The 24762-nt window shown below is 50.3% G+C and overlaps 1 protein-coding gene and 1 pseudogene across 1 annotated transcript in view; both read left to right on the plus strand.

The window, feature by feature from the left end:
* Nucleotides 1-24762, plus strand: part of TMEM132D (transmembrane protein 132D) — a 554370-nt gene that overhangs the window by 449480 nt on the left and 80128 nt on the right. The window contains exon 5 of the mRNA XM_027044209.2: nucleotides 23116-23259. Within this exon, the coding sequence (XP_026900010.1) occupies nucleotides 23116-23259 (144 nt within the window). The remainder of the gene's footprint in view (nucleotides 1-23115; nucleotides 23260-24762) is intronic.
* Nucleotides 11974-12072, plus strand: LOC113595190 (uncharacterized; annotated as a pseudogene).

A 24762-nucleotide genomic window follows, 5' to 3' on the forward strand; every position in this document is an offset into this window, starting at 1 on the left:
AGAGAGAGGGAGACGCAGAATCTGAAGCAGGCTCCAGGCTCTGAGCTGTCGGCACACAGCCTGACGCAGGGCTCGAACCCATGGACCGCGAGATCATGACCTGAGCCAAAGTCGGAAGCTTAACCGACTGAGCCACCCGGGCGCCCCCATCATGGATTTTAAATAAGTGTGTTTGATTGCGTGACAAGTACACCTCAATAAAGGTGTATTACATCTTAACAAACTAAATAAGGTATTTAATTTCAAAAAATGAAGTAGATCCTGCACAATCTCTTTCAAAAATTACAGACATTTTCATAATTTATTTAATGATGGTAGGATTACTCCAATAATATAACCACACAAAGACATCAAAAGAAGGAAAACTGTAGACCAATATCTCCCAGCACAGATGGAAAAATGCTTTACAAAATCTTAGCAAATCCCATCTCTGAATTAGGATGTAGGACACGCTATACTATAAAAATAACTAAATTGTTAGAATAAATACTTCATAAAAGTAGACCTACAAATGTCAAACAAAACGCCTGAAAATATGTCCAACAACATTAGTTATTAGGTAAGTGCACATTAACGTCTCAAAGAGATACGTCCACACGCTCCCTTAAAACGGCAAAAATCTGAAAGGTTGACAATATAAGGTGTCGAGAGGATGTGCAGAAGCCGGAACCCTCAGACATTGCTGGCGGAAATGGGAGCGTTGCAGCCATGTTGAAAAGCGGTGCGCAGATTTAAAAAGTTACGTGAACTTCTCTAGGACCTGGTATTTCCGTTCTCCAGGGGAAATGAAAACGTATGTCCCACGAAGACTTCCCTCTGAATGGTCACAGCAGCTGCATCCATCGTAGCCAGAGTGAGAAAGCCCAGGTGTTTACCCACTGGCGGATGTATCCACAAAGTGTGATATATCCACAGAGTGGAACATTACTTCGCAGTAAAAAGGGGAACCAATGAATGAACACACAGCAACGTAGATCAGTCTCAAAAACGTCATGCTAAAGAGAGGATGTATTGCCTGATGATGCATGCATGAAATATCTAGAGAATACTCAAGGGTGGTGAAAAACTCGAAGTCATGGATTGGGAGGGAGGCTGACCATACCAGGGTACAGAAGAACATTTCAGAGACAACGGGATGCTCTAAAATTGGGTTGTGGTAATAGTTGCACAATGACATAAATTTACTAAAACTTGGAGTGCCTGGGTGGCTCAGTTGGTTAAGCCTCCGACTTTGGCTCAGGTCATGATCTAGCGGTTCATGGGTTCGATCCCCGCCTCGGCCTCTGTGCTGACAACTCAGAGCCTGGAGCCTGCTTCGGATTCTGTGTCTCCGTCTCTCTCTCTCTCTCTCTCTCTCTGCCCCTCCCCGTCTCTCTCTCTCTCAAAAATAAATAATAAAAAAATGTTTAATTTACTTAAAGTCATCAAAGTATACACTTAAAATGGTTGCATTCACTTTATATAACTTTTAGCTAAATAAAGTAGTTAGAAAATACATAGTATGACCAGGACTGATCTCTCGAGGACGAAAAACAAAACAAAACAAAAAACAAGAATTCAGTGCAGCACTCTGTTCTCACAGAAAAGAGTGACCATAAATTCAAGTTTTAATTTGACTACAATTTTTATTAAAGTTATTCAGTAAGGCTCACTGTGTCACCTTTAATGAAGTGTCTCAAATATGCCTTAAATACACATTTAATGTACATCTAATGACACTCTTCGGCCAGCTAATTATTAGGCATGTTTAATGGGGTTTCACAATTGCAGGGGAGAAGCATAGCCATTTCTACATAGATCTATCCTTATCAAAATACTTTTAAGATAATGGATTTCACCCACATAGATTGCCTTTGTGAATGAAAACCATTATGTTCACCCACAATAATAGTACTCAGAGTTCTATCAGTTATTAAAACCTATCCAATTAACATAAGGAGTCGCTGCTGTCGGCATTCTTTATGGATTTGTGACTCTGTGCGCCTGTGGTATTTTAAAGAGATTTAGATAATATTGGAAATTACACGAAATGTACTTCATTTTGGAAAAGAAGCACAAAAGAAATACCGATCTCGTGTTTGGGGCAGGTGAGAAGAGACTGCAAGTTACTATAAATCAGGTTTTTGGAGAAATGTAGATTTTTCAAGGCACAAGCTTTGAAAGCCAAAGTCAAGCCCAGATTTATTTTCTTGAGCACACAGAGCAGGCATTAACATAAATTCTATTGCTACCGGTCTGAAAAGATTAGGTATTTAACGGTTCCTGCCATGCCTACAATGAGAAAGGATCCGAAGCCTTTACTTGTGTGTCATTTCTAAGAATATTTTTTACAAGACCGATTATGTCTCTTCATAATAGCTTCTTGGATTTCACATTTCCAAAGCTCCCTAAATTTGCAAATGACCAGCAGCAGTAACTGAATAACAGCCAGGAGAGAAAAGAACCTTTTCTTCTACAAACCTGTGGTAGCATTCACCCAGTTACTTACCCAGGGAGGACTGAGGTGCTGTGCCCACTGCCCCGCGGTCTGAAGACAGCAGGAAGCGAGACACGTGGTGTCCTTGTTTTTGTCCCATCTTTTAGTCTGGAGCAGGAGACAGCTTGAAAGTCTAAACCATTGAGGCACCTGGGTGGTTCAGTCAGTTGAGCGTCCGACTTCGGCTCAGGTCACGATCTCACAGTTCGTGGGTTCGAGCCCCACGTCGGGCTCTGTGCCGACAGCTCAGAGCCTGGAGCTACTGCGTCTCCCTCTCTCTCTGCCCCAACCCCAGTCGTGCTCTGTTTCTCTCTGTCTCTCAAAAATAAATAAACATTAAAAATTTTTTTAAAGTGTAAATCTCTCAACTGAGAAGGCTAAACAATGAATTACTTAATAATTTTTATTTTTTCTCATCTTAATAATCATGTAACTTAACAAATTAACCTTCAACGTGAAAAACAGGGTCATCTGTAATTGTACGTGCTACAGAGTTGAAGAGGGAGCGTTCTAATGGGGAATGGATGGGGGGGGGGGTTGTACACTGGGGGCCGGGACTAGCAGAAGCCACTTGGTGGTCAGAGAAGATTCTTAGAGGTGGTGATACCACAGATGAGGCGTGACGGACGGGCCAGGGCTGTGAGGTCCTGCCTCACCCCCTGCACCTGCCTTACTTGGAATCGCCTCGCGCCACCCAAGCCAAGGTTCACGTTACTCTTCCTGAATCCCACTCTCTGCGGTGAATCCTTCCCTTGCTGCTGTGTTTACTTGATGGCATCATTGCTCTCTTCTAATATCCCTTAAACGTGGAGCCGTAAACCTTTTGCCTCGCGCTGGTTTGCCGATTGCCCTGTCTGCTGAGTCGTTTGTCTCGGACCGTGTTGGTGTGTGCATGTGTTTTATAGATCCAGTCGGGGTGGGGAGGCTTCTGAATCACTAGGGAAAGTGGCCATCCGTCGTGGGCAGAGATAATTCCCGGTGGTTCTCAACCTCTGCTGTCTGTGAGAATCACCTGGGGAGATGTTAAATTTCCAAAGGTCCAGACGCAGCCCGTACAGTTAAATCAGAATCTCTGAGTGCATGATCCAGCATCCGCGCTGTTTAATCTGCCCCAGTGATGCCAGGAGACACTAAGTTTGGAAGTCACTGGGTTAGAATGTCTGGTGAAGATATGACACTCCTGATGTCTGGGACTCATCTCCCCAGGTCTGAGGCGGATTCCTGGCATTGGTCAGATCTCCCCTGCAGCCTTGCTTGAGGGGTACAGTTCTGGACTCAACCTCAGGTGTGCTAGAGCCTTAGGAGGACAAGGCTCCGATATGTCCGACGCTTTTCACACCCCCGGCTCCCCATCGTGGTGGCTTCACTGAAAGTGATTCTCTCCTGGAAGTATTAAGCTGTCGGCCAGAGCCAGGGTCACCATCTCAGCCTGCTGGTTTTGAGCAAACCTGTGACCAGGTAGGGATTAAACCCCTGACTTCGGACTCAATAATACCATGCACGGACCACCTGGGCAGATCAGCCGCAGTTGCATTCTTGGCTACACACCGGTTGGAACATGCCTGCCAAAGCCCAGCTGAATTCAGCAGAAAAGAAATCATGATGGCGGCACAAGGTGGTGATCTCCCCGCGATCCCAGCAAATGCAGCAACGCTTCCTTATGTTCCTGCTCTGCGTTCAGCAGCATCTGAGTTGCTTTAACCATGTGACTCAGTTTCCCCTGCAGGCTTTATGATTGTGACACGATTTCCTGAGTCCAGCCAGGCAACGTGAAAGCTAGAGATATCTATAAGCATCCACCAGTGAACACGGCCATGAGGCGAGTTACCTGTTGAAAGTGGGAGTTGACTGGCCCTTGATGGGCCTCGTGCTAGGCACGCATGACACCCAGAGGCAGAGCTCACACGGTGTCTCCCGCAGGTACTCAGGGCTGTGTGTGGAGCGGCCCCAAAGCCCTGCCCTCCTGGAGCTTTATACTCTGGTGTGGTCAAACAGGCAAGAGATGTGTAGAGAAAAATGATTTCTGGGAATGACCAGGGCAATGTTGTAGAATACCAAGATGAGTGGTTTCAAAGGCTTTCCCTAACACTGACTTCCATCATGGCGGCTTGAGTGAAGTTGACAGGGGTGGAGGTGGGAGGAAGTGGCTGGGTGTGCAGGACACATTGGAGCTGGTGCTCCCAGGATGCTCTGCTGGATGGGACACGGGGTGGACTAAAGGATGAATCACGATCCCTGAGGCTCTGCCCAGAGCAACCAGGTGGCACCATGTACTATTTGGAGCGCTGGAAGAGGAGAGCTTCAAGGCGGGGATAGCAAGAGTTCTGTTTGGGACCCAGGGAGTTGGACAGACCCCATTGGAAAGGTCGGGCAGGCAGGGGAACATTTGAGTCCACACTTCTCTGCATTTCAAATGGGTGAGACTTAGATCGGTGTCCACAGTCTCGTTCACAGAGCCTCGCTGTACGGGACGGCGTAGAATCGTTTTCATTTTCGTCAAGCACGCCCGGCACCCATCTGTGTTTCACGGAGGACTGCCCTGCCAGCCACGCACAGCTGTGAATCCTGGAATCCTAGGCCTGGATACCCAGAAGAGATGGGGTTAGAAAGACTCCGGCTGGGGGAATAGCCAAGAATACTGATTTTGTTCCTCCTAAAGGTGGCATTCCCACCCCCACCCCCCAGAAAGGGAAGCAGAGATCTAAGAAACATTTCCACGGCCAGTAGTACATCATGGGGGTGAAGTCAATGCAGGGATGGCTGTGCTCATTGAAAAAACCCAGACTCCTCTTTCCTTGCCTCCCAGAACAATCTTAATTGCATCCCCCCGCAATTCCCAATTAGTGTGGGCTCAAGACATGCAAACTCATTTCTTGCATTAGCCTAAGAAAAACGTAATTAAGAAGTTGTCTGGTGGAAAAAAAGAAAAAGCCCATAATGTATTCCAGGGCCAGACTGCAGATGACTTTTGGACTTCACACGATTTGGGATTAGCCACGCCACTGGATGTTCATTAGCATAGATAACCGAGACGTGGCTCCAAGCCCCACCAATAAGTCTCTCCGAAATCCCTATGGCTTACAGGTCAAAAAAGGATTCAGAACTACTTACCATCCCTCTGGAGGGCTGGGGTTCTAAGCAAGACCAGCTTTCAGGTGCCCACTGAGTCAAATGAAGTCTGCAGCGGCCCTTTCATGTTTGTTAATTTTGTATGACCTTTCCGTACCGATTGAATTAATTCCTTAGTCTCACGTACCATAAAACCAATAGGCTTCTTCCAGCCTACGGAAAATTCTGTTGCCTTTGACAATTTGACATGCATTTTTCTGTAGTGATAGAGAAAGGGGCTGACAGCTCGTTTAGTTAAAGGCTACAGGCAAAAACTCCCCCAGTTTCAAAGAGCAAATACTTTATGATATCAAGAGAACTCTATCAACAGACATAAATTAAATATTCATGCCGAGCTTCACAGAATTGCTGTTTGGAACCAAGGCTGAAGCGAAGATTCTCATAAGAACCATCAATGACAGTCTCAGTCGTCAATCACGGATATATGTTGAGGGTACTCAACGGCATCCTGTAATTCTGTCAGGCTTTTCTCATCAGGGAGAGCAGTGAGCCCCTGGATATATCGTTTCCGACACACGGTCTCCTGCTTTAACAAAAAAGTTATAAAAGTTCTAAGCGAAGCCACATCCTTACCCCTGTGTCCTTAATGTGTCCTGCTTGTTTTCAGTTTAGCTGTTGGGATCGGGCGAAGTTTGCGTCTTGGACTGCTGGATCACACACATGTGTTGGCAGTCCAGAATCATCTATATGAGGCGTCCCAGACTCAGCCTCCTGCGGCCAGCCGTGTGGCACACAAGAGATGGGAACTTTGGTGGAAGGGAGGGGAGTCACTACTTGGAGCTTACGGAATGATACCCCAGAGTTGTCTGTTCTGATTACTCGAGACAAACCAGAAATCCAGATTTTCGCATATCTCCCAATTTTTAAATGTTGTGAACAGTTGATTAAATCTGTGCAGTTCAAGCAAAGCCCTCCGTGAGCTGGATTCAGCTTGACACAACCCTAATTTACGAACTGTGATTTGAACAGCATCGGGCGAATTGAGTTGTGCGAAATGGAAGACTTAAAGTTCTTCGATGCCTTGAGGGACGTCACCCAGCCGTACGAGGAGGGACACGTGAACACACGCTGCGGCGTGGATGAAGCATGAGGGCGTGGTGCCTCCTGAAAGCAGCCGGTCACGGGAGACCATGTGTCCCATGAATCACCTCCTGTGAAGTGACCACACTGGGAAATTCATGGAGACACGAAGTAGATTGGCAATGGCTGACGGCCAGAGCCAGGCTGGTGGACGGGAGGGGACAATAGCCACAGGGCACAGGGCACCGGGCTTCTTTTCAAGATGATAAAAATGGTCTCAAATAGACTGTGGTGATGGTCGCACACATCTCTGAATATATTGAAAAGTAACGAATTGCACACTCTCATGGGTGACTCATGTGGAATGTGAATTGTATCTCAATAAAGCTGTCAAGAAAAATAACGACACGAACGGCTCCCAAAACCCGCTCTTCCTCCCTCGAGCAGGGAGCTGAAATTTTCAGCACCCAAAACCGATCCCACCAAGTCTGGGATTCACACCACCGCCCACCCTGGCTCACTGGAAGCATCCCCCCTAAAACTCAATTCAAAAGTTAAACTTATGTCCTGTTTCCAGAAAATGTAGGCCGATGGTCGTGTGCATTTTGACTTAGCCTCCCTTCCTGCCGAGAAGGTCTTGGACGCTCTGTCCACACGTCCTGTTGCCAGTGTTGCCGAGGATTAAAAAGGAACATCGAGATGAAAACCCATCATTTTGTACACTTTCTCCAGGGCCAGGGATGTCCGTCCATTCCCGGGCTCACATACAAAGTCAGGCATATACTGTAGTTTCCCCGTCTTTCTTGGAAATGCCACTTTGAAAGCACTAATCTCACGGATAAAATTGGCTTAAAGTCTTAAATTCGTTAATATGCCTTTGTCTTACTGATCAGGAGGAGGCTAGACAGCCTATTCGGTGGGGACGAAGGGTTAATCTGCGCCCCTCTCCTTAATACAATACAAGCATGGAACACATGGGGCTTATGCACATCCTAAAGTGCTTTCTGAGACTCCCAATTGACTCCTTTTTTTCTTTTCTTTTTTTAATGCAGAGTCTGTTTGCCTAGCATCCCGAAAGAGGCTTGCGTTATTTTTGTCCCTTAGAGTCTCCTGCAGCAGTGAATGTCATAAATAGAAATCTCTATTTGACCACATCCTTGAGGATGTCAAGAATGCTTGGCCAATTGGCTTAGCAGCTTACTGAGTCTGAACAGTGGCAGGAACCTGGCCCGAGGGTCTCCCCACGGTGATGTCCTCCTCCTCAGGGGATTTTGGTAATGCCGTCTAATCAGCTTAAGGAGCTAATTAAACAGCTGTCACTTAGCTCCTTAATTCTGAAACTTGATGCTAAATACGATTTGAAATTAGTTATGCAAAACTGAGCAGTGCTTTTATGAGACCAGATTTCTTCAGGTGGCACAGGATAAAAGGGGGCCGCGTTCCCAGACAGCAGGGGTCGTGGGGTGACCGGGAGAAGTGAACCAGGGTCCTGGGAAAACACTGGCCCTGCTGGTGGGTGCGGGCAGGCAAGCAAGAGTTTAAAAATATCACCCTTTTTACCCACAAGGGATCTCATGGTTAGGGGCGATTCATTATCCACCAGGAGAGAAGTCACCAGTTGGAGCCCATACGGAGGTCAACACGCCGTGTAAATGTATGTTGTCCCGGCTTCTTGGTGTTTTTTACAAAACGTGAGCCCAGTGTGAAATTCAGAAGATTTCACATAGAAATATCGATTCTCAGCCTCTCTCAAAAAAAATCAGGAAATGTGCAAAACCCGAGTTTGCAAAACACAGTCTCTAAGCCTCAAAACCTCCATTTTTCCTTCCGTGTTCAGACACTTGAATGCTCCTTGCTTGGGCTCCAGGTGAGCGGCTGGCTCATGCTTGGGGCACCTGTGGGTGAAAAATACACCTTTAATTCTGAAGTTCCTGTCAGTGCTGTAAGAGGCGCACACTGTGGGCCGCTGGGTCCCTGCCTGTCCCCGCAGTCTTGCTCCAGGACAGGGCCAGCGCTCACGGGCGTGCAGTTGGGTTGTGTCTCCCTGCCTCCCCTCCCCTTCGCTCACCCCCTGCTTCCCTCCCTCTCTCAGTCTCTCTCTCACTTTTTCCTTCTGCCAAGAACATCCTGAATTAATATAAGTCACCGCATGTCTTATGATACTACTAATAATAGCCAACCTATTGAAAAATTGGTGATGCCAAGCACCATTTGAACACTTGGCATGCGTTAGCGTACCCGTCCCTCACGAGAACTCACCAAGGTAGATGCTACTTAGAACCCCACTTTCCAGGTGAGAAAAACGAGGTGCACAGTGCTTACGTGACCCGCACATGAGCAGGCTTTACCAGATGCCATTGAGATCTTCTTGAAAGACGGGAAAGTTGGCCCGAGGGGGTACGTGACTTGGCCGAGATCGCCCAGCGGTGCCAAGGGAGGGCTCACGCTATTCAGCCTGGGCTCCCCTTCCCGGCTCCTGCTCTCAGGCTGCTAGGCACGGCGGGAAGGAATCCTGAGGCCACGTCGAGTGACCATCATGACGATGCTAACACGTGGTTTTCTTACCACCTGCCAGTCACGGTTCTGAGTGCCTCTCACATATTCGGTCCTCACTTCCAGCCAATAACATGGAAATGTTCACGGTCCCCATTGAACACATGAGGAAACTGAGGCACGGTGCAGTCCCTACCTAGGTTGCCTACAGTCCTGGAGCTAGTAGGTATAGAAAGTAGGGTTCAAAGTCATGCTGTCTGGCCCCAGAACCAGGCTCTACTGCCTCCGTATATAATTTTTCTTATGTAATGTCGATAATAAACCGTAGACACTAACACTGATCATTTCCACCTGGAAGGATTAAGAAAGATGTAGCATTTGAGTTGGGCCTAGAACTTACTATCTTGGGATCATTTTTTTTAAGTTTATTTATTTTTGACAGAGAGAGAGAGAGAGACAGAGCATGAGCGGGGGAGGGGCAGAGAGAGAGGGAGACACAGAATCCGAAGCGGGCTCCGGGCTCCGAGCCATCAGCACAGAGCCCGACGCGGGGCTCGAACTCACGGACCGTGAGATCTTGACCTGAGCCGAAGTCGGACGCTTAACCGACTGAGCCACCCAGGTGCCCCTCGATTATAAATTTTTTTTTAATTTTTTTAATGTTTATTCCTTTTTTGATAGACAGAGTGTGAGTGGGGGAGGGGCAGAGAGAGAGGGAGACACAGAATCCAAAGCAGGCTCCAGGCTCTGAGCTGTCGGCACAGAGCCCGACGCGGGGCTCGAGCCCATGGACCGCGAGATCGTGACCTGGGCCGAAGTCAGACGCCTAACCGAGTGAGCCACCCAGGTGCCCCTCTTAGGATCGTTTTTAATGGGAAGCTCCTCTGGTGTAAAAAATACGATTTTAAACGTTGATTTATATTTGGTTTTCAAGAGTACATCGACCACATACAGCCTGCCGGCTCTGGTCACACGAAGCCCTGTATGCTGCAAAGCCTGTAACTGCCACCAACAGGAAGAAAATTGAGGATTTCCCTCCTGCTTCTGTGCTTTGAAAACCTCCCCCATCCTTTGGTGCGTTCTGTTTATTAAAACAAGCAAAGGCAAGGCGGAAGAAGAGGCGACCAGGAACACGTGGACACAGAAATAACAGGAGGACACGGGACAGAGTCCCTGGCACAGTTCACTCCTGCGGCACGTTCTCGAGGCCACCCGCCCCCCCACCGCTTCCCAGGGGACGTTTGGAGAAGCCTGCAGACGTCTCTTGTTGCCACGGCTGGAAGAGGCTGTTCCTGGCATCCAGTGGATTGAGTGCAGGGATGCTGCTAAACATTCAAAGTGCACACGATAGCCTGAAAACAAGGAATTATCTGGCCCAGAACAGCAGTAGCCTGGTGGCTAGAAAACGGCCCCACGGTGTGTGAGCATCGGAGGCCCGTTTCCAGATTCCAGCTTCTGGACTCAACTTTCGTATAAAGCATGGAAGGCTGTGTGGTAGTTGGGGGCACGGTGGGGGCGTTGTCAGCCCTGGGAAGAAGGAAGTGTCAGCTGGAAATGAGAGGAAGTTGGGAGGCCGCGGTGGTAGGAAGAGTGGGCGGGAGTTGGAACCAGGCTCATACTGTCGTTTCCTACGGTGCGTGGGGGTCTCAGGCGTCCGTGGCTGTGTGAGGGGACGCCGGTGGTCATGCAGCAGTGGCCACTTACGCTCTCGTTAGGGTTCTAGGAGTTGATGGGACTCGGTGAGGCGGCTTCCGCTGGGGCAGGGAGTCCTCTGGAAGGCTTCCTCGTGGACATGTCTGTGGGGTGGGCAATGGGTCACAGCCATGGCCGTGGACCAGACCACCTCTGCTGGCCCCTTCTGTGCGCCTGGGCCTCCACATACCTTGGCGGCCGAGTTCCACGAACGAGCATCATCGGAGAAAACACAGTGGCTCCGTGGCCAAGCCTCACAAGTAACACAACCTTACCTGCACGGCATGTCGACAACACGTGTGAGTCACAGAGGCCAGCCCGTACTGAAGGCCATGGCACCCTGTGTCCTCCACCACCCAGGAGGAGTGTCACCGCCTCTGCAGACACAACCCCTCAGGAATCGACACAGCATCTCTTTAATTTTTTTTGTTTAACGTTGATTCATTTTTGAGACAGAGCGTGAGTAGGGGAGGGGCAGAGAGAGAAGGAGACACGTTGTGTCTTGATTAGAGGTGTGTTTGCTTAAAGTTAGAAATAAAGCCAATGGAGGAACCAAATCAGGAATCTACCTGTGGTGGTTGAGAAAACAGAGAGAGACGAGGTTTCACCTGTCGTGCGAGAAAATCGGCAGATGATGGCTGAGCCCGCTGTACCAAGAAAGTGTAACGTAGCGTGTTGTTTAGACAGATGAAAACGCCTCGGTAACAGTTAGGGGTCCAAAGTGGTTGCCGGAGGGGAACGAAATAGTAGTAAGGAATGGAGATAAGGATGGCCTTTGGTGGCATTTTATGGTAAACCCTTCCACAAGTGGAGCATTTCAACCGTGAGGTGGTATGTTTTCATTCACATAGAGAAGAAGCACCATGCACCTGACTTGCTTCAGTGGCTTCCGGAAGACGGCCCGGCTGGCGAGAGGCGCACGCTGCCATCAGCCCCGTGTGGGCTCTGCTGTGTGGCATCTTTGCCGCTTCCCCACGGGTGGACGATAATTGTATTTTACCTGCTACGGCTGCTAGAATGTGGTAATTCTCCATACTGTGCCACAACCATTAAACTGAGTCGCTGACATCCTTTTAAAAACAGAGGGGTTCATAAATGTGTTTGTAGCACAGGCCAAATTGACGGATGCGCCCCACTTGTTAAAAGAAGCACACAGGTACCCCCTTTGGCAACAGGTCTGCTAAACTTGGAGCGACACGGAGAAAATCAGCATGGCCCTTTGCAAGGATGACACACAAATTTCTGAAGCATTCCGTATTTTATTTTTCAAAAAATTTTTTAACATTTATTCAGTTTTGAGAGACAGAGAGAGACAGAGCGTGAGGGGGAGGGGCGCAGAGAGAAAGAGGGAGACACAGAATCTGAAACAGGCTCCAGGCTCTGAGCCATTAGCACAGAGCCCGACGCGGGGCTCGAACTCACAAACTACGAGATCATGACCTGAGGCAAAGTTGGACGCTCAACCGACTGAGCCACCCAGGTGCCCCAGGCATTCCGTATTTTTTTTTAAAAAGGCATGGGAGGAGGGCACTTGTTGGGATGAGCACTGGGTGTTGTATGGAACCCAATTGACAATAAATTATATTTAAAAATAAAAAATATAAACTAAAAGAAGCATGCAAGTTACTTATCACAATGCAGCATTATTGCTAGTGAAATGTAATATTTCAATGCTCACATACTAGCTCTTTGTTTCATGCGGTATGAATGGCAGACTGCAGCCCATCATCTAGTAAGTGTATGTTATTTATGGGGGCATAGGTCACGGGGGCTGGAATAACAGAGCTTGACCAAACCATCAAAAAACAAGGACAGGGTGATGAGTCGTTCTTCTGTTCATTGGGTTATTGATCTTTGTGGGGAAATGCATTGAAAAAGACTTAGGAAAATAACCACAGTTAAGAAATCACACTGAGGAAGAACACAGCTGCAGAGGGGTCTGGTCTCTGCACTGAGTTGGGCTGGGTCTGTCCGAGCTCACGACAACAGAAATCAGGAGACAGAGGGCCAGCCGCCTAGCATGTGGAGGCAAGGTTAGCTTTTCATACCTGAGCAATCTGTTTTGGCTTGGGGCAGAGTTCAGAGTGTTCATGAATATTTTTATTTTTGGAAACTGGAGTTGGGAAGTGTCGTGTGTTAGTTAGGATAGATTAGGTGTTATCCGGTAGCCAGTGGCCCCAAAAGTCTTTGTTGCCTGAAGACGAGGAAAGCATATTCATTACTCTTGCTTCCTGTCCTGCGTGGGTCGGTAGAAAGCTCTTCTCCGCACGGTGACTGGGGTAACCAGGCTAACAGGCTCTCCCATCTCATGGCGGTCCCATCTGGAACATGGCAGCTCCATCTGGAACATGGTGGCCTCCTCAGTCACCAGGGCAGCAGATGAGAAAGGTTGTAATTGTGCATGAAAGCTTTATTGCCCCAACCCAAGAAGTAAGACAACACTTCCCTCCAATTTTGGGAGCTATGAGTGTCGTGTGGCTCTGTCTAACTGCAAGGGACCTGGAAGATACAGGGGGACAAGTGGCATGCCTCCTGAGCCTTCCTTTTTCTGTCTTACACTGAAATCCGATCATGTAACATAACCATCAGCATCCAGACTGACTGACCAGGTATGTCTTCCGATCAGTCACGACTCATGCCATACTGTGTGTTTTAGGGTTTTCCCCCCGTATTTCAAATATCACCTTTAAGTATAATTTAGCAGGAGGAAGAAAATCACTTTTATACCAGATACGAACATCTGTCTTTAACTGCAGAGTATATTGTTTTATTTTTTTAATGTTAAAATTTTCTCTAAGTGTATACAAATTTTGGCAAATTTACAGAGAGTTTTTTTTTTTTATTTTATTGTTAAGTTGGCTAACGTAAACTGAATTCTTGTATCTCACGCCCCTCTGACATTTGACGTCCTAGAATTAATTCAGTCTCTTCAGACAAAGAATCATAAGGTCATACTTCTCTGTGTTGTTGGAGGTGGGGTCTAGAGCCAAGGGTAAATGATGCCAATATAATAACATTTTAGGGGCTCTTAGAGGGCTGAAAAAGAAAACCAAAGCAGGAAGCATCACAATCCCAGACTTCAAGCTATATTACAAAGCTGTAATCACCAAGACAGTATGGTACTGGCACAAAAACAAACACTCAGATCAATGGAGCAGAATAGAAAACCCAGAAACAGACCCACAGATGTACGGCCAACTAATCTTTGACAAAGCGGGAAAGAATATCCAATAGAGAAAAGATAGTCTCTTCAGCAAATGGTGTTGGGAAAACTGGACAGCGACATGCAGAAGAACGAACCTGAACCAGTTTCTTACATCTTACACAAAAATAAACTCAAATTAGATAAAAGACCTAAACCTAAGACGTGAAGCCATCAAAATCCTAGAGGAGAAAACAGGCACCAACCTTTTTGACCTCGAGCGCAGCAACTTCTTACTAGACACGTCTCTGGAGGCAAGGGAAACCAAAGCAAAAATGAACTACTGGGACCTCATCAAAATAAAAAGCTTCTGCACAGCGAAGGAAACAATCAACAAAACGAAAAGGCAACCGACGGAATGGAAGAAGATGTTTGCAAATGACATATCGGATAAAGGGTTAGTATCCACAATGTATTAAGAACTTATCAAACTCAACTCCCAAAAAAACAAGTAATCCAGTGAAGAAATGGGCAAAAGACATGAATAGACACTTCTCCAAAGAAGACATCCAGATGGCCAACAGACACACGAAAAAATGCTCAACATCACTCATCATCAGGGAAACACAAATCAAAACCACAATGAGATACCACCTTATACCTGTCAGAGTGGCTAACATTAACAACTCAGGCAACAACAGATGTTGGTGAGGATGCGGAGAGAGAGAATCTCTTTTGCATTGTTGGTGGGAATGCAAACTGGTGCAGCCCCTCTGGAAAACAGTATGGACGTCCCTCAAAAACTGAAAAATAGAACTACCCTGCGACCCAGCAGTTGCACTACTAGGTATTTATCCAAGGGATACAGGTGTGCTGTTTCGAAGGGGCACACGCACCCCAACGTTTATAGCAGCACTATCGACAATAGCCAAAGTATGGAAAGAGCCCAAATGTCCATCGATGGATGAATGGATAAAGAAGATGTGGTATATAGATACAATGGAGTATTCCTCGGCGATAAAAAAGAATGGAATCTTGCCATTTGTAACTGGATGGAACTGGAGGGTATTATACTAAGTGAAATTTGTCAGAGAAAGACAAATATGATTTCTCTCATATTTGGAATTTAAGAAACAAAACAGATGAACATAGGGGAAGGGAAGAAAAAATAGTATAAAAACCGAGAGGGAGATAAACCCTAAGAGACTCTTAAATACAGAGAACACACTGAGGGTTGCTGGAGGGGGTGGGGGTGGGGATGGGGGGGTGGGGGATGGGCTAAATGGACGGTGGGCATTAAGGAGGGCACTTGTTGGGATGAGCACTGGGTGTTGTATGTAAGTGATGAATCACTAAATTTTACTCCTGAAATCATTATAAGATTAAATGTTAACTAATTTGGGTGTAAATTTAAAACCATGATTTAAAAAATAATACTAAATATAAAATCAGGCAAATTTCAATTAAAGAGAACCAATAGACCTAGCAGAATATGCCTGTTTGTACTTAAAACATCACGAAGATCCCAGGGCATGCGATGCTGATACCGGTCATGGCAAACCACCAAATGCAGCTGCCCAGAAGACACTCTCTCTCCATCCTTTACAGCCCTTTGCTGTGGAAATCTCGTGTTCTCGAAATAAGTTCCAAAAATCTACTTTGCTCAGCCTCCCCTGGGAGAGAACGGAGTGTCCCTGAGGGATCAGGCTTGTGGTTCAGTCTCTGCCAATTGGATGTGCCTGTGTGACGCTTTCTTTCCAGCAGGGGGAAGGCGATGTATGTGGGAGTTGGGGAGTGTCAACGCGGGTCTAAACCAATGTGCCTGATCTCCCAGCATCCCAGTCGGGGCAGAAGCAGCAGGTGCGTGGCAGGAACACCGAGGGGTTCCACACACTGGTCTCGGGAGGTCAGTGGGGGTCTGTTTCCGCAACCCCGTCAACAGCGCCGATGCCTCGGCAAACCCTTTCTGCTGAAATGAACGGGAGTGGATTGCGTTGTCTACGGCTAAGATCCTGGACCCTCACAGTATCTCTCAAGACTGACGGTGGTTTCCAGGATATTCTTGAAGAAGGAGTAAATATATGGAGACAGGTGGGGCACATCTATAATAGGAGCAGTGCAGTTGCAGAAGTAGCAGGAGGGAGGGACGATGTTGCAGGTTGATGTGCAGTGAGCTCCCAGAACCCTGCAGGGGAACTTCCCAGAGTGGCTCCGCCCTGTCCGCCTGGATCCTTGACGCAGGACATGTGAGTCATCTCCAGATGCCCTGGAGGGACGTGCCCACATGTGTGTCCTTGCCTCAGTGGCACATTTGATGCCGTCTCATTAAGTGAGTGTCTCCCTTCTCTGAGGATTATAAGCAGAACAGAGTAGAAGCATTGCTTCTGAAACCTGCTGTGTGAGTTACTGTCATTTCTGGCCACAAGTCTCAGTGCAAACAAGAAAGCCTAGGTGTGTTCTTTTTGTTTTTTAGAAAGTAAGTGAGATACGTGTCCCAGACTCTGTCGTGGGCAGTTTCTCTCCTGACACAGGAGAACTTTGTAGCCACCTGACCCCCGCACAGGTGGGCAGATGACACCCTGGAGGGAACTCCTGCTTCCAGCCTGACGTCAGACAATTCTGGGAGGCCAGGCCTCTGCAGACGCTAGTGCCCAGGGTCCCTGCTGCAAGGTGGATAGCACCACCTGTCTGCCTCCCACGCCTCTCCCCTGACCACCCCCCTTGCCAATAAATCGACTCCACCCATCGCTGCCCCAGGCTGTGCTCTGGTGCAGATTCAGACTAATGCCATCTCCAGCCCGCTAGTTGGGGGACTGAGCTTGGTAATTGTTACGAAGTACGAAGTCTGCATCCCAGTGAGAATTGGGAGGGAACCCTGTGAACCAATGTTCTTTCATCCACCTTCCTGGTCAGCTGTGTTGATTACAGTTCCTTGGAAGCAAAGGAAATTGATTCTGGTTAAGTTTGGTTTTTTGGTTTTTGTTTTTGTTTTTTTTTTTAACTACTTTTGAGGTATTGTTGACATTTACAAAGCTGTGCATAGTTAATGTATGTAGTTCGTTGAGTTTGGACAGGAGTATACATATCTGTGAAACCAGCCTCATGATCAAGGCCACAGACATAGGCATCACCTTACAAAGTTTCCATTATTATTATTATCATCATTATCATCATCATTATGATGTGTGTGTGTGTGTGTGTGTGTGTGTGTTAGAACACTTAACATAAGAACCATCCTCTAAAAAGGAATTTAGTGTTGGGGCGCCTGGGTGGCTCAATTGGTTAAGCATCCAACTTTGGCTCAGGTCATGATTCTCTCAGTTTGTGAGTTCGAGCCCCATGTCAGGCTCTGTGCTGACCGCTGGGAGCCTGGATCCTGCTTCGGATTCTGTGTCTCCCTCTCTCTCTGCCCTTCCCTGGCTTGCTCTCTCTCTGTCTCTCAAAAATAAGTAAACACTTAAAAAATTTTTTTAGAAAGGAATTTAGTGAAAGAACATGGGCTCTCCCAAAGAATGGATGGGACAGCCGGAAAGATGGGAGCCAGGACCTTCATGGAAATGCAGACAACAGGCTGAACAGTTTTAAGGTGCCGCTGACTGTGTAGGAGATCCCAGCATCTCGGCTCCTGCCCGCTCCCCTTGAGTGGAGTTCTGTCCCAGGGGGAGAGGCCCCACCGCGTGTAGAGGATGCCAGCCTACTCTGGGCTGGGGGCAGGGAGGATTGCTGTGACTCTTCTTCCGAAGGAAAAGGGATGATTTTCCCAGAGGAAAATGGGTGCGCGGTTACGGACAAGAGATTGGCAGGCAAAACCAGAAGCTTCCGTCCGCGGGACTCGTAATAAAAGATGTTATAAGGAACTCGGCCGCGGTATTGCACTCAAGTCCTGTTTGGGGGAGAGCTTGTACCCTTTCTTAAGGTCCTCGTTGGCGGCCAGGTAGGAAATGCTTCCCTTGTGCACGTCCACGCTGAGTCAGGCGTAGTGTGTCCGCTGACTGTATTTCCACCTGCTGGAAATGCCCGTCTCCCAGGTGTCTCTCTCAGGGAGTAGGATGCTGTGACACACTCGGCGTGTGCAGGGGAGGGACGTGGCTGGCAGCCGCCAGTGGTGTTATAGGATGTCTGCCCTTGTCTGCCCTCCTCCGGCAGGCTGCTTGAAGCTTACCCGCCATGCTTCGGTTGAGGTTGAAGCAGTGAGACCGCCAACGCCACGCTTCTTTGTATTTCTTCCAACCTTACGCCTCCAGTACGACATATGTGGATGGTCTCAGAACCACATATTAAAATGGCGCATGATCTCCAAAGGGGCCACGGAGACGGTGAAGACAAAAAAATTGTTTCCTCCCCCCTCATTAGGAACAATAAGCAGTTCGACTTGCTGGTTTCAGCCCAAGACGTGGGAAAACGGAGGGCCTGTTTCTGGCAGGCGGTATGTGATGGGACTGTGGCCCGTCTGTGAGGCACAGAACACGCACACAGGGGTGAATGAGCGAGGTCTCAGAATTTGCTGCGCCGTGCGTTTGGAGGGGGCGTCCGGGATTAGTGTTCTGTTCCATCTCGCTGGCGTCCGCTTCCTTCTCTTTGGCTCGGCCATCGTACCGGTTTCCTGGGGCCGCCGAAAACGTGGTGGCTGAAAAACAGCAGACATCTGTCCGCACGCCATTCTGAGGTCACAGTCCAAAATCAAGATGGCGGCAGGACCATGCTCCCTCTCAAGGCTCTGGGGGAGAGTACTTCCTTATCTCCTCCAGCCTCGGTGGCTGCTGGCTTCCTTGATGTCCCCCGCCTGCAGCCCCACAGAACCATCTGTCTGTGTCTTCTGGTCTCATGAGGATGCCAGCCATTAGATGAGGGTCCACCCCCATCCAGGATGACCTCATTTGAACTTAACTCATTATATCCGCAAAGCCCCGTCTTCCCGCATGAGGTCGTATTCTGAGGTTCTGAGCGGACGCGGATGCTGGGGGGACGCTGTCCACTCTGGCCCAGCCACCACTCACACCTGCGTGCTTATCAGACACGCAGAGACAGGGTGGGTGAGGCACCGGCCATTGTTGTGAGCTCTCCAGCATTACTAACTCACCAAACCCGGGGCAGACGCGGGACGGGGGCACTGCTGTGTCCTCAGTGCATAGTCAAAGCTTATGAGGCACCGAGAGTTAGGTGAGTCACCCCAGGTCACCCAGGGGGCCTCGTCCGAGGCGGGATTTGCCCCCAACGCTCCGACAACAGATTCCCTGCCCTCGACCCCCAACATGATGCATTTTAGCCTCACGCCCTCACCTTTGGGGTGCACGATACAGCCCCAACTCCAGTATCCTCTGTGCTAACAGCAGGAAGAATGGGGAAACACAAACCAACCTTCAGAATCTGCTTTTTTTTTTTTTTCAACAAACTTTTTTGGAAGCCTCACCAACTGACTTCCGTTTATATCTCACGGACCAGAACTGTGTCACAAAGTAAGGGCAGCACCCCCCCCAAAAAAGCGGTAATTTTAGCTGGGCATCTTACAGCCTCACACAACATGGGGGGTTTTCGAGGAGGGCAGAGAGGAGGGTGGACACCAAGGGGGCAACCCCCAGGTCAACCTCGCGGTGCGTTCTAGAAGGGCCCCCGTGCTATGTTTATCTCTCCATCATTTCCTCCCCTCTGTTTTTCAAATGGATGTTGGAGGGTGAAGGTGAACCAGTGACTGTGTTCACAAAGCAGAAAATCAGGCTGCCAGAGGCATGAGGAAGTTTAAGAGAAACAAACACTCTAATTCCGGGCCCAATCCATCAGACCTTGGTATGAGACGCTATATTCCTCGGTTTTACCGCAGCAGATCCTGCCCCGTGCACCAGCTCCGTACCCCACGCGGGCAGAGCGCTCTGGACAGCACCCGTCCAGCGTGTTCTCTGAAACCACGGAGGGCTGCCTCCTCTGCTCGCGCAGCAGGCTGGACCTGCCGGGCACGGTCGGCCCCCGGAGCACCTCTCAGGAGGTGCCGTATAAATAACCCAGCTCCCTCGCCCCGCCACGGAATTATTTTTAAGTGTGTATTTTAGGTAATTTCCCTGCAAGGGAATGTCTGAAATATCTAACACACGTGGTGTGCTTTGCATCACAGCCCAGTCCCGCGAGATCAAGCTCCAGCTGTCCACCGTGGCAGCTGGCGTGGCCCACGCGCCTTCCCGGCTCTCTCTTCCCTGCTCCCCTACTGACACTTCCCGAACCCCCCAAATAAACCGCCCTTGAATCCTTGTGCCGGAGTCGGTTTCTAGAGGGGATCCGAGCCAAGATGTGAGTGATCGCTTCTCCAGCAAAATCCGGACAGGGATGGCTTCCTTACAAGAGATAAAGCGTCGAACCCCCAGAATCGTATCTGTGGCCTCTCTTGCGAGGTTGCCCCTTTTTTCCCGAGGCACCGTCACCTTCTGCCGCCATTTTTGCCTCCTCCTGGCCTCTGGAGAGCCCGACGCTCTGTGGTCACATACCCAGTGAGTCACTGCTGGCGTGCACGGCGTCCAGGAAGCAGAGGGAGCATGGAGCCACCAGTGAGGACGGACATGAGCTTTCTCAAGAGGTTCCTTCCTTGATTTCCCAGCTCTGAAGGCCCGGGGTGAAGAGAGCCCATGACCGTAAGGCAGCTGAGCTCTCTAGGGATTTATGGCATCTAATCATCCGGGCACTTGCGGGTCGAATGTGCAGGGCACATCCACCACCTCTTACCTGGGGACTTTTACGAGCTGTGCACCTGTCATTCGCCTCCCGGGGACGGCAGAGCTGCGCCGGAGAGAGCGCTCTTGACCTCGAAAAACTGGACGTGCACAGAGAAGGCAGGGAGGACCTGAAAGTTGCCTCACGAATCCCCACGAGATCCTGCAGGCAGAGTGGCATGCCCGTTCGGAGGCCAGGGGAGCACCCCAGACAGCTGGGCTTACAGATGGTCGCCAGCTAATTCCCGCCGCCGTTCCTTCCCGTGCTGGCGTCCGTGTGCACACGCTGAAGGCCTCTCGGGTTTTACCGGTGGACAGAGATGCTCGTAACCCTCCCTGCACGGAGGTGCAAAATCGCTCTCCTCTTCCCTGAAACTCATGTCAGCGGTCATGATGCCCCGCTCCCCACCCCGGTCTGCTCCTTCCTTTGGGATGAGCCAGTTTGGGCCAGAGACTTAAGGAGCATTTTCCCGTATTTTTCCAAAGTGTGAACGGTCCTCTTGGATGTCTACCCGTTTAGTAGGAGCGTGCACGCGGGCCTCCCTCCCCAGACGCAGCAGAAAGTAGCACCATAGCCTCACTCCCCCCCCCCGCCCTTCATTCTTTTACGGTGTTTGTGCCCAAGATGAAATCACATCAGGCTGGGAACTCAGAGGAGGGAACAAAACCAAACCCAAGTGCATAATCAACGGGCCTTTGGAGGCTCCTGCGTATTGAGACAGTATCAGGCATGGTCTTTGAGATTCAGGAACATTCCAAACTGGAGGTCTCTCAGAATTAAATAAAGCAGAAAATACACACGCAGATGTATATATATGCGTGTGTGTGTATCCAAATCTAAACCAAAGGAGCTAATTATAAGATGAACCTCGTCCTGTAAGGAAAAAAGATCTTACGTAAGAAATGAAGTCAACATAAGGAAAACAGTTATGCAGTGCGAAGATGATACATTTCTATTCCTTCTTCTGGCACACTCCTAAAACGGGCGTTTGTGATTTCACATGAAAACCAAATTAGCTAGAACCTGCCCGAGCCTGGCTCTGAGAGACAGAGATGTACCTCCTAGCAGCCCCCCAGGCTCTACCAAGGATGGGCCAGACAAGGTCGGACCTACAGAGGAAACTCCGCGCTCGCGCCGATACGACGCCTCTCGGGGACGCCGTCGCGTGTGGTCAATGACACTGTGGGCTGGAACTCGGGACGCGTGCTGTACAGAGGCTGCGGGCTACATGGGGACCTTGATCGCCATGTGATTGGAGGAGACGGTCCCCGCAGAGGGAAATGAGACCCACTTCTGGTTCTTGGAGCTCAGTTTTCCCCATCTGATAAATGGGCTCATGTGGCCTCCCAGAGCCCTGTAGGCGTATCTGAAGAAGGCACAGGTGCACTGGTCACAGGTGTGGAGCACGGCCGCTGCTCAGGTCGGGGTTGGTGCGCAGGACTGAGAACAGGGAGGGGGTTGTGGATTGCAGTACTCCTCTTGAAGCCCTCAGCCGTACATTCTGCAGACGTGCACCGCTCGCCATAGCTTAGCACTGCGCCGGGCGCTGGGGGGGCAGAAGGCACATCCAGCCCCGTGGACCTGGTGGCCTAGAAGAGGGATGACCGACTGAATGACTCCCAAGTGAGACAGCAGCAGTGACAGGTGCCACAGAGGGGATTCTGTGCCTGTGTTTCCCAGGCTCCGGGGAGCTCGGTAAAGCAAGTAACAAGGGCAGGCGGGGACATCCCGCGGGACACCCCTTGAGCTGAGCTGAAAAACGTGATTATCAGGCAGCAGGCATGTTTGGGTGAGTGTGTGCGCGTGTGTGTTTTGCACACAAGTGTCACATCGGTGGGGCTGAGTGTGTCCTTGGAGCCACAAGGGCACTACAAATGTACACAGGGGCCAGGACCCAACAAGAGCCCGGAAAAGGGACAGGAGGTGAGAGCCAGCCAGAGCGGAAGAGTCGGAGAGTGAGGGTCTCAGCGTCCACGTGCCCCCCCACACGCTGTGGGAAGCAGGTGATCTCAGCTCCGTTTACGGCGCTTTGCGCCCCTGGTCGACAGCTCACTGCTTAAGGCAGACGCGTGTTGTGGGAGTTCAGACCTGCTGGAACAGCTCTCGCGGGGACTGAGCTGCCGGACTCCCTGGCTTCAGATCCCACCTCACTGTTTCCTAGCTGTGTGACCTCGGGCCAGTGACACAACCTCTCTGTGCCATCTACCAAACGGAGAGAATACGAATGCCTGTCGGTCTCATCTGAAGATTCAGATGAACGGCTCCTGGCACTTGGTGACGTTCGTCAGATGCGCCCCTGCCCCTCCGCACGTGACATCCCTCCCCATCACACTCTCCCTGTGGACGTCCGGGTGACGGGAGACCGTCGGCTCCGGGCGGCGCTGGCGCTGGGGCGTTTGCAGGGGTGGCGGGGAGGCGGTCCACCCAGCGGGAGGTGTGTGACAGGCAGGTGTGTTTGTTGTTCCAGGAGGCGGAGATCCTGAACACGGCCATCCTCACGGGGAAGACGGTGGCCGTCCCGGTGAAGGTGGTCTCGGTGGAGGAAGACGGCACGGTGACGGATGTGCTCACGTCTGTGGAGTGCAGGTCGTCCGACGAGGATGTCATCAAGGCAAGTCGCCACCTCCCTGTCCTCCCCGGGACTCCGCTGCCATGGCGGTGTCTGTGACCACCGTCCCCTCCCGGCCCGTCCTGGCTGCCGCACCGCTGGGGTCCGGAGACCCTTCCCTGCACAGTAGTAGAACAGGGTACAAACCCACGCTGGAGGCTGAGCCTGGTCTGCAAAGCTCCTGCCCTTCGACGTTTGCCAGGTGCTTCGGGCCTCTTCCCACCCCCTGGGGAGGCCGTGGCGGGGCGGGGCGGGGGGGGGCGGTGCAGGGGCTGGGAAGGAGGGCCAGACCCAGACTGGCCAGGGTGCAGCCGTGCTCCGGGATGACTTCACAGCAAGGTCAGTGGGGGTGTTCCGTGTGCCCTCTGGGAGGGCAGTGCTGTCGGGTTCCCTCCCTGCGCCGCTCTGTCCCGTCACTTACAACCCTGGGCGCGTAGGACGTGCTCAGCAAATGTGTGTTGAATGAATGAGCGAACCGTGCGGTCGGTAACCAGCTAGAAGGGAAAACGTGTCACTGAATCGTGGAAACACTTCTCAGACACTGAGGGTGGTTCTGCACGCGGTCGGCCAGACGAAACAAAATATGGCAGCACATCGCGGGCAGCGGAGGCGGTGGGAAGGAGGGCGGTGAGGACGCGTCCGTGCAACAGAGAGGGCTGCGGGCTCCCGTGAAGGACATCCGTGCGTGTTCTCACTAGCTCTCACTTGCCCGTCTTCCCATAACAGTAACGTGCTCTCCAGAAAGTTCCTCTCTGTCTTTGCACTTAATCCATGTAACACACGGTGCCGTCCCCACGCCAGCTTCTGTTGCCAGAGTGACCCAGCGTGGCCATAAAGCCTCGCGTCCCTCTGGACCCCGTCACTGGCTCAGGGAGAGACAGGGTCCTAATCCCAGCCGACGAGGGCAGCCTGGAGATGCGGGCTGCAACTCCTGTGAAAGATTTCCTCTCCCGACAAGATCTCCTGCAGTCACCTTCTCAAGGAAGGGAGCTGCTGGGGACACGTCCAACAACAGAGAAGGCAGAGGCACTCTGCAGGGAAGCCAGGTCCTGTGAGGGCGCCCGAGAGCTCGAGTCCCGCCAGACCAGCCAGGCTTGCCCCGAACATTCCCGAACTTGGATCCCTTTTGTGCACAGCGGTCTGAGTTAGGCTTGGGATACCAGTCACCAAAGAATCCTCACTTACACATATGCTCTAGAGTCCAGACCGACCCGAGTGATCCCGGGCCTCATGCAGTCACCCCCAGAAACCCGGGGTCTCAAGGGCATCTCAAGCCGCACGGATGGAGGCGCAGCTTAGGAGCCAGCAGACTTCAGCGGTCACGTCCGTCGTGAGTCCTGGGGTCTGGAAATGACGGGAAATCCCACCCACAACGACTCCAGTTTAGAAAAAAAGATCAAAAAGTGTTGCTGGCTGATGTCATTGGGAAGTCCAGAGTCAGGGATAGTTTGGGGGGTTTTATTCAGATAAAATAAAACCTCTCAGAAGGTATCATGGGAACATTCC

This window comes from Acinonyx jubatus, chromosome D3 (assembly GCF_027475565.1).
Source record: "Acinonyx jubatus isolate Ajub_Pintada_27869175 chromosome D3, VMU_Ajub_asm_v1.0, whole genome shotgun sequence".
NCBI classification, from domain to species: Eukaryota; Metazoa; Chordata; class Mammalia; order Carnivora; family Felidae; genus Acinonyx; species Acinonyx jubatus.